The sequence below is a fragment of the Schistocerca cancellata genome, chromosome 2, assembly GCF_023864275.1.
Source record: "Schistocerca cancellata isolate TAMUIC-IGC-003103 chromosome 2, iqSchCanc2.1, whole genome shotgun sequence".
Taxonomy (NCBI): Eukaryota; Metazoa; Arthropoda; class Insecta; order Orthoptera; family Acrididae; genus Schistocerca; species Schistocerca cancellata.
The window spans coordinates 1,148,559,758-1,148,570,231 of NC_064627.1; the positions used below are offsets into that span (position 1 = coordinate 1,148,559,758).

Genomic DNA, 10,474 nt, shown 5'->3' on the forward strand with positions numbered 1-10,474 from the left:
CTCGTGATGGCTGGGTGTTGTGTGCTGTTCTTAGGTTAGTTAGGTTTAAGTAGTTCTAAGTTCTAGGGGACTGATGACCACAGATGTTAAGTCCCATAGTGCTCAGAGCCATTTGAACCATTTTTTTTGATCCTACGGTCTTGGCGTGCATCCGTGCGTCGCTGCGGTCCGGTCCCAGGTCGACGGGCACGTGCACCTTCCGCCGACCACTGGCGACAACATCGATGCACTGTGGAGACCTCACGCCCCACGTGTTGAGCAATTCGGCGGTACGTCCACCTGGCCTCCCGCATGCCCACTATACGCCCTCGCTCAAAGTCCGTCAACTGCACATACGGTTCACGTCCACGCTGTCGCGGCATGCTACCAGTGTTAAAGATTGCGATGGAGCTCCGTATGCCACGGCAAACTGGCTGACACTGACGGCGGCGGTGCACAAATGCTGCGCAGCTAGCGCCATTCGACGGCCAACACCGCGGTTCCTGGTGTGTCCGCTGTGCCGTGCGTGTGATCATTGCTTGTACAGCCCTCTCGCAGTGTCCGGAGCAAGTATGGTGGGTCTGACACACCGGTGTCAATGTGTTCTTTTTTCCATTTCCAGGAGTGTATATATATATATAATGTAGATAGAGAGGTACAAATTGACACAGATACTTAGAATGACATGGGGTTCAAAGTAAGACAAAGCAAAGATGATCTTCTTTACAGGAAATGCTCAATATGTCCACCATATATATATATATATATATATATATATATATATATATATATATATATATATATATATATATACTGGGTGATCAAAAAGTCAGTATAAATTTGAAAAATGAATAAATCACGGAATAATGTAGATAGAGAGGTACAAATTGACACCCATGCTTGGAATGACATGGGGTTTTATTACAACCAAAAAAATACAAACGTTCAAAACATGTCCGACAGATGGCGCTTCATCTTATGAGAATAGCAATAATTAGCATAACAAAGTAAGACAAAGCAAAGATATGTTCTTTACAGGAAATGCTCAATATGTCCACCATCATTGCTCAACAATAGCTGTAGTGGAGGAATTAATGTTGCGAACAGCACTGTAAAGCGTGTCCGGAGTTATGATGAGGCATTGGCGTCGGATGTTGTCTTTCAGCATCCCTAGAGATGTCGGTCGATCACGATACACTTGCCACTTCAGGTAACCCCAAAGCCAATAATCGCACGGACTGAGGTCTGGGGACCTGGGAGGCCAAGCATGAGGAAAGTGGCGGCTGAGCACACGATCATCACCAAACGACGCGCGCAAGAGATCTTTCACGCGTCTAGCAATATGGGGTGTTTTTTTTCTTGGGTTCTAATAAAACCCCATGTCATTCCAAGCATGTGTGTCAATTTTTACCTCTCTATCTACATTATTCCGTGTTTTATTAAGTTTTCAAATTTATACTGACTTTTTGATCACCCGAGATATATATATATATATATATGTATGAGGCCAGTAAAGTCTCTGAAATTGTGTAATTTCATTCCTAAATTAGGTGCCTTTATCATTTTACAGTTGCTGATTCACACGTGCTGGCGCGGTGTTCATTGTGAAAACAGGGAAAGCAATAATTTTTTCGGCATCTTGCACACGTTATAAATGCAGCATTCTTACAACTACACGGTTGTTTGAAAGCGTCTAGAGAAAAGCAGACTAGATCTACATTCATGAAAGGTGCTCTCTCATCGCACAGTTCGACAGAAAACCACTCGAAACGCACCACTTCGCCAGATATTGGCGAGAACAGCTGCTCACGAAGAATGGAGTGTGTTTTCATGCAGTCCACTCCGGATGTGGATTTCCTGTGAGATACGAGAGCAGTTTTGAAAGTTTCTGATCAGCTTCTTTACCTGACGATAAAAACAGACATTGCAGGGTTGCACTAGCGGAGAGCATTTCGGGGTAATCACTTCAATACTGCACGATGGCAGTCTTTCTTCATCTAGCAAAATTTCGTCGTATAATAGTGGAGTTGTCTGTCCTCGCCAGGGGTAATTAACAAAACAAATTTGTTCTCCTACACGTAAGGCTTCATCGCATCGTTCAAAAATTTTTTTAAAAGTACTGGTAGTCTTTGCGAAGGGGCTGATTTGATAATACCAGCCAATTTGAGAATGCTTTTGTGAGGTTTCCCACATTCATTTAGTCGTCATTGGCCCTGGGCTATACTTTACCTAACGGACCCAAAAAATGTCGCTATCATAGCACATTTTGTTCAATTGCAGTTATGTCAATCGATACTAAAAAGTATAAATCAAGGAGGTAATGCAACAAACCGAGTAATGTGAGTAGACGCGAAGTTTTTTAAGCAAACGAAGTGTTATAGATGACATCACAGTTGAATAAGCTTTTTCTGAAGCTTATACACTATTTCTCCACGTCGAGGATTACAAACGTGAAAATTTGGAAATTTGTGGTTAGTTCCTATGGGACTAAAGTGCTGAGGTCATCGGTCCCTAGGCTTACACACCGCTTAATCTGACTTAAACTAACTGGCGCTATGGACAACACACACACACTCATGGCCGAGGGAGGACTCAAACCTCTGACGGGGGGCAGCAGAGCGAACCGTGACAAGGCGCCTGACACCGAACAGCTATCCCGCTCAGCTTTGAACGCGTCATTGTGGGTGTTGATAACCTGGACTTAATAATGTGAAGATGTAATTTCATATCGTAGACTCAAAAAAAGTACCGTCCAAATTCCTATTACTAACATGGAAATATGAAATTTGCGTGCACTATTGAAATACCATCACCGTTTAGGTGCCAAAACGATACCTTAAAAGTACTAAATAGAAAACTATCAATCTTTTGATCTGTATGCTTCTTGTCAAATTTATTACTTGTGGACAATGTTTACAAACTCACCGACACAGTTATATCAAAAGGAGCAAGTTTTGAATCTAGGGCCGGCCGCTTTGGCCTAGCGGTTCTAGGCGCTTCAGTTTGGAAACGCGGGACTGCTACGGTCGCAGGTTCGAATCCTGCCTTGGGCATGGATGTGTGTGATGTCCTTAGTTTAGTTAGGTTTAAGTAGTTCTAAGTCTAGGGGACTGATGACCTCAGATGTTAAGTCCCATGGTGCTTAGAACCATTTGAACCATTTTTTTTAATACTTGCCCCCTCTTGGGAAAATTTTTGCAGACGCTCACGATTATAAGTCTGTACGAATTTTGATGAGGAATGAGTCCACAGTCTTCGTCAGATTTTTGAATGAAGTAATTTCGCTTTAGGCCGTTGAAATATTATTCACCGCAATTCCAATTTCGACACATGGTCATTATCAAGCGTTTTAGGATGTTGCAACCCAGTCAGTAACATAAAGCTGTGAGATGCTGGAACATTGCTCTCTGCAGTGTAAAAGCAAATGCAACACCATTGCACACGTTAGAAAGCCGATGAAATAACAGCAGATATATTGAATGTGATCCGTCCACCACGCTTGCCGAACGAGATTTTGACTTGTGTTTATCATATTTACTATTATTTCACCAGCTTTCTAACGTGTGCACTCATGGTGAACGGAACGGCGAAAAAGTTACACCACCACGTGCATTTTCTGTTACACTACTGAGAACTATGTTCTAGCATGTCACATATTTATGTTATTAAGTGGGTTGCAATATCCCACAGTGCTTGATAATGACCATGTGTCAAAACTGCGATCGTGGTAAAGAATATTTTTACAGCCTAAAGCGGACTGACTTCATTCAAAACGTCTAGATGAGTGTAGAAGCTTAATTGCGGTGTCTTTTCATTAAAGGTGTAACCGGTCTTTTTCGATTCCCAGCGGGGTCAGGGATTTCCTCTGCCTCGTGATGACTGGGTGTTGTGTTTTGTCCTTAGGTTAGTTAGGTTTAAGTAGTTCTAAGTTCTAGGGGACTGATGACCATAGATGTTAAGTCCCATAGTGCTCAGAGCCATTTGAACCATTTTGTAACCGGTCTTAATACTGCTACTTGAAGAAATTTTCGGTATCTCAATTCGTGTAGGAGCAATATACAGCTTATAATCATTAGAACCCCCACTAACGCCATCCGTTAATTTCCTAACGCAGACGCTTCGACGGGATTAGATTCACTGCGTGCTGAGTTTTATATTCTACCGTTCCCTTGTTCTCGCACTTTGCTGTGAACACGATGTAACGTGACCCACAACAGGCACACTATACCACTGAATACGTGCATTCACTTAACTGGTAGCACAGCATTGGTTACTTATCTCAGAGCTTCTATTTCTTGATATTTCTTCATAACCCAGGAGCACTATATATTATAATCAACATAGAACTTTGTAATGCGGGCAGTCACAGCGGTTAAACTTCATAATGAAAGTTAGTAAAATAAACCGCAAGGCAGCAGTAATTGGTGATTTCTTCATTGTCGAAACCGACTTCGCTGCGTTAAAACAGCATCCTCAGATGAAAATAGTGTCACATTAGCACGCCGAGCTCGTAGTCAAAAATCAAACCTCTGAAGAGGAGAAGTCGTCAAAATAATGGCTTTCCGATGTTCTGTTTTATTTATTTTCACGACTTCCCCTCTTCAGGGGTTTGGTTCAAAACGGCTCTGAGCACTATGGGACTTCAGAGGTCATCAGTCCCCTAGAACTTAGAACTACTTAAACGTAACTAACCTAAGGACATCACACACATCCAAGCCCGAGGTAGGATTCGAACATGCGACCGTAGCGGTCGCGCGGTTCCAGACTGAAGCGCCTAGAACGGCACGGCCACACCGACCGGCCTCAGGGATTTGGTTTTTGACTACGAACCATGGGGTCGTCCCGGTGCACTCATATGACACTGTTTTCACCTGACAATGCTGTTTTAATGCAGCGAAACCGGTTGTGACAATAAAGAAATCACCAATTACAGCTGTCCTTCGGTTTATTTTACTTCCATTCGTTATAGCCAACAACTGCGAGTCGTTGCCCGAAGTAAACAAGTGTGGACCGTGAAACGGCAGGTACATACCAAAAGAAGAGCACCGAGACGGGGTTGGCTGTGGCACGCGGGTTGGGGTTGGCCCTGCTCTTGGATGAGGTGTCCATGGCGCACCCCCGTGTCCTCTCGTGGTCGCCGAGCTGCTGCGGATCGTCGATACGCGATACCTACTCGACCTGGCTGCACGCACGCTGTATAACATCGGCGGTCGGGGTGGGAGGCCCTATCCCCCTCCACGGTCTCTCACCGGTGACAAACTGCTAATAACAGGGTTCCTTATCTGTCACGTCGCTATCGCACTGCAGATGCGGCGCCTGTCGAAGTGACATCCTGCAGAGAAAGTGAGAACATCATTCACGCAATCCAGAGAATTAACTTTGTAGATGTCACAACACTCGATACTTGAGTTGAGGGTGAACTGGCGAGTTTCAGCCTGATAATCTCGCTTCAGATTTTCTGTGTCCGAATGCCGCATGGGATCAGCTAATAACTGACTCGGCTTCGCATCCCAATTTTCTCCTTGCATTTCCATCTTACCCACCGACTCCGCGCCTTCGCCCCATACTTCCTCTTTCTCCTCCTCATGCTTCTACTACCCCATCCTGTACCCCAAGTACCCCCACACTCTCCAAGGAGTTTCTGGTTTCGATGACAACATATGGATGTCCTTCCATAATACAACATTTGTTTCGTTACGAGAGGTCCATGGTGTAGTGACTTGACACTATAGCGGAATCTTACAGAAATGATGAAACTAACTCTTTAGTTATTTTCATCATTTAAACACAAAGACAACTCAAACTTCACCTATTCATTTATTACTCACAATATACGATCCCAACGCAATCTGACTGCTATACAGTGAAAACATGACTTCCAATAACTAACACAAATGAATGGCCCTGAATTGCAAGAAAACCTAACAAAAAATGTGAAATTAAAGAAATGCTAGGGTTGGAACTTAAATAGTGGCAACTATTTGTTCACAACCGATACAAAAGAGTTACATGTTTTCAGAGAAGTTACAGCAAAAATTCCCCCAAACAAATATAACACCTGGAAATAATGTTGCACTAAATACAATATTGTTACTTCCAGCCACAGAGAATAAAGTCAGTAAAACAATTCAAAAACTAAAAAATAAAAAGTCAGTAGGCTTAGATGAAGTTCCAATGCGTATACTGAACAATGCATAGGTCTTATGCAGGGCCCCTTAACAAATATAATAAATGAATCCTTCAGATCAGGGACATTTACAGAGCAGTTAAAACAGACAAGAGTTGTACCTTTGCTTAAGAAAGGTAATGCAGAAGACAAAGAAAATTATCGGCCCATTTCCCTGCTGTCACCATTCTCAGAAATAATAGAAGCAGTTATGAAAGACAGATTAATGAATTACCTGAATAAACACAATCTTTTAAGTGAATCACAGTTTGGTTTCTGTAGTGGCAACAATACGGAGTGAGCCGTAGTAGAATTCACTTAAGTTGTACTTGATGCTCTTGATAAAGATGAGTGTGTCACAGGCATATTTTTGGATCTTTCTAAGGCGTTTGATACAGTCGACCACAAGATTCTATTAAATAAATTAGAAGCATTAGAAATAAGAGGGGTAGCTAATGACTGGTTTAGATCATACCTAACAGATAGGGTACACAGAGTAGAGATAACACATATTTCAAATAGATCTAAACATTTAGTAAAACACTTATCAGAATCAAAATACATTAACATAGGGGTTCCACAAGGCAGCATATTAGGACCAATACTGTTCCTGATATACACTCCTGGAAATGGAAAAAAGAACACATTGACACCGGTGTGTCAGACCCACCATACTTGCTCCGGACACTGCGAGAGGGCTGTACAAGCAATGATCACACGCACGGCACAGCGGACACACCAGGAACCGCGGTGTTGGCCGTCGAATGGCGCTAGCTGCGCAGCATTTGTGCACCGCCGCCGTCAGTGTCAGCCAGTTTGCCGTGGCATACGGAGCTCCATCGCAGTCTTTAACACTGGTAGCATGCCGCGACAGCGTGGACGTGAACCGTATGTGCAGTTGACGGACTTTGAGCGAGGGCGTATAGTGGGCATGCGGGAGGCCGGGTGGACGTACCGCCGAATTGCTCAACACGTGGGGCGTGAGGTCTCCACAGTACATCGATGTTGTCGCCAGTGGTCGGCGGAAGGTGCACGTGCCCGTCGACCTGGGACCGGACGGCAGCGACGCACGGATGCACGCCAAGACCGTAGGATCCTACGCAGTGCCGTAGGGGACCGCACCGCCACTTCCCAGCAAATTAGGGACACTGTTGCTCCTGGGGTATCGGCGAGGACCATTCGCAACCGTCTCCATGAAGCTGGGCTACGGTCCCGCACACCGTTAGGCCGTCTTCCGCTCACGCCTCAACATCGTGCAGCCCGCCTCCAGTGGTGTCGCGACAGGCGTGAATGGAGGGACGAATGGAGACGTGTCGTCTTCAGCGATGAGAGTCGCTTCTGCCTTGGTGCCAATGATGGTCGTATGCGTGTTTGGCGCCGTGCAGGTGAGCGCCACAATCAGGACTGCATACGACCGAGGCACACAGGGCCAACACCCGGCATCATGGTGTGGGGAGCGATCTCCTACACTGGCCGTACACCACTGGTGATCGTCGAGGGGACACTGAATAGTGCACGGTACATCCAAACCGTCATCGAACCCATCGTTCTACCATTCCTAGACCGGCAAGGGAACTTGCTGTTCCAACAGGACAATGCACGTCCGCATGTATCCCGTGCCACCCAACGTGCTCTAGAAGGTGTAAGTCAACTACCCTGGCCAGCAAGATCTCCAGATCTGTCCCCCATTGACCATGTTTGGGACTGGATGAAGCGTCGTCTCACGCGGTCTGCACGCCCAGCACGAACGCTGGTCCAACTGAGGCGCCAGGTGGAAATGGCATGGCAAGCCATTCCACAGGACTACATCCAGCATCTCTACGATCGTCTCCATGGGAGAATAGCAGCCTGCATTGCTGCGAAAGGTGGATATACACTGTACTAGTGCCGACATTGTGCATGCTCTGTTGCCTGTGTCTATGTGCCTGTGGTTCTGTCAGTGTGATCATGTGATGTATCTGACCCCAGGAATGTGTCAATAAAGTTTCCCCTTCCTGGGACAATGAATTCACGGTGTTCTTATTTCAATTTCCAGGAGTGTACATCAGTGACTTTCCCAGTAGTGTTATTCATGGTGAAAAAATCCTCTTCGCTGATGACAGCAAAATTACAGTCACTGAGAAAACGAGAACTTCTTGCCGAGAAAGCAAATGAAACTCTCAAAGAAGTTTATGATTGGTCAATAAGTAATAAAGTGACACTGAACATAAAGAAAACTAATGCCATTAATTTCAGTTTGAAGAGGAAAAATGTCAATGTTAAATTAAATGTAGATGGCACTTCTATAGACTGTGTAACAAATGCAAAATTTCTAGGAATGAATATTGATTCTCAGTTGAAGTGGTGTGAACACACAAAGGTACTTGCAAACAGAATGTCATCAACATGCTATGCCCTTAGAATCCTATCATCAGTGTGTAACATGCGGTGTTTTTTAGTTGCATATTATTCATATGTACACTCAATTCTTAGCTATGGCATTCTTTTTTGGGGAACAAATGCGCAAATTAAGAACACAGTTTTCAAACTCCAGGAAAGAGCCACAAGAATAATAACCAAAAATACTACTCAAGCTCATTGTAAAGATCTGTTCAAAACCCTGGGGATTTTAACTGCTCCATGTGAACACATTTACCAGTCAGTTGTACACATCAAAAATAACATTGGTAATTACTGCACAAACAGCTCTGTCCATGAACGTGCAACAAGAGATAGACTCAACTTACATTTATCAAGAAAAAAATAAACATAAAACTCAAAACAGCATTTTCTACCAAGGAATATAACTGTAAAATAAATTACCAAAAGGAATTAAAGAAATTGCAAAAATAAACTTATTTAAAAAGGCAGCTAAAAAGTACCTGTTATGCAATACATTTCATACATTGAAGGATTACGTAGCTAAAACAGAGTGGGGGTTTGGTAAAAAATTTTATACAAGTAAATAATAATAATAATGATTATAAAATATCCAACATTCCACATAACACCTTCACTTTATGACTTTTTCCTTCTTTTTTCCTTTCTAGAAATACTTACCCCTTCCTTCTGAGCTCAGCTTCTCACTCATTATGTAGCGATGCTGACTCAGTTTTTCAGGATAGCAAATGGGAAGTTGCAGCACAGAAAATGGCTCAGAGATAACCAGTGTTTGTGTGTGTGTGTGTGTGTGTGTGTGTGTGTGTGTGTGTGTGTGTGTGTGTGTGTTTGTAGTGAGTGAAGTGTTATGAAACAATGTTTGTATAGTGTGTGCAGTGACTGATAGTGAGATATGAGTGAACAGTGTGGCATTACATTGTTTACTAAGTTATTTGTAAAAAAAAGTATTGTATACCAGCAGTAAATCTAATGATCGTCTCTAACTAGAAGTCTGTAAATATATGTGTATACCAATTAGCTTATTTTAAATTAATCTAAATTTGTAAACACGTTGACATGTTCTATATCCTTGTAAAAAGAGATCTACAGATGAATAAAGCTACTACTACTACTACTACTACTACTACTACTACCTGTTACTGTCTTTCAGAGTAGTCACCAGCGTTGTGTAGAACCCGTTGTCAGCGATGTGGAAGGCGTAGTATACCGTTAGCAGAGCCTGTTCTGTTGATGGTGCGAATGGACCGGTCTACTGCGTGTGGAATCTCTGGAACAGTTCTGAAGCGAATGCCACGAAGTGTTTCCTCCATCTTCGGAATCACATCAAAGTCACAAGGACTTAAGCTCGGGGAGTATGGTGGATGGTACAGTACTTCCCAGTCCCATCGACCGGACAGAGCAGCTACAGCTTGCGCTGTGTGCGCCCGCGCGTTGTCGCGCAAAATGATGGGTGGGTTGCGTAGAAAGTGTCGCCGCTTCTTCCGCAAAGCTGGTCGCAGGTGATGCTCCAAAAACGAACAGTAATACTGTGCTTGACGGTCTGCCGTGGAGGAACGCAATGCGTTAGGATGACACCATCACAGTCGTACACGAGGATCACCACAGCTTTAGACAGCTCCATTCGCACCATCAACAGAACAGGCTCTGCTAACGGTATACTACGCCTTCCACATCGCTGACAACGGGTTCTACGCAACACTGGTGACTACTTTGAAGGACAGTAACAGGTGAAAACATATACCTCTTTTGTATCGCTTGTGAATAAATAGTTGCTACTATGTACGTCCCGACCCTCGTATGAAACTACCTCCAACGATGTTAATTGCCTAAACTCATTTCAGTCACGAATGCTGATAGTGGAAACCCCATTTTTATTTCATAAGTCACTTACCTCACAGAAAATCTTCACTACACGAACTACAGCAATTACAGTAAGCAGAAACTACAACT

The 10,474-nt window shown here is 43.7% G+C and overlaps 1 protein-coding gene across 1 annotated transcript in view; it reads right to left on the minus strand.

The window, feature by feature from the left end:
* Positions 1 to 5,094, minus strand: part of LOC126163184 (ATP-binding cassette sub-family C member 4-like) — a 293,006-nt gene extending 287,912 nt beyond the window's left edge. Inside the window, exon 1 of the mRNA XM_049920135.1 lies at positions 5,012 to 5,094. Within this exon, the coding sequence (XP_049776092.1) occupies positions 5,012 to 5,088 (77 nt within the window). The 5' untranslated portion in view covers positions 5,089 to 5,094. The remainder of the gene's footprint in view (positions 1 to 5,011) is intronic.
* Positions 5,095 to 10,474: the final 5,380 nt, after the last annotated feature.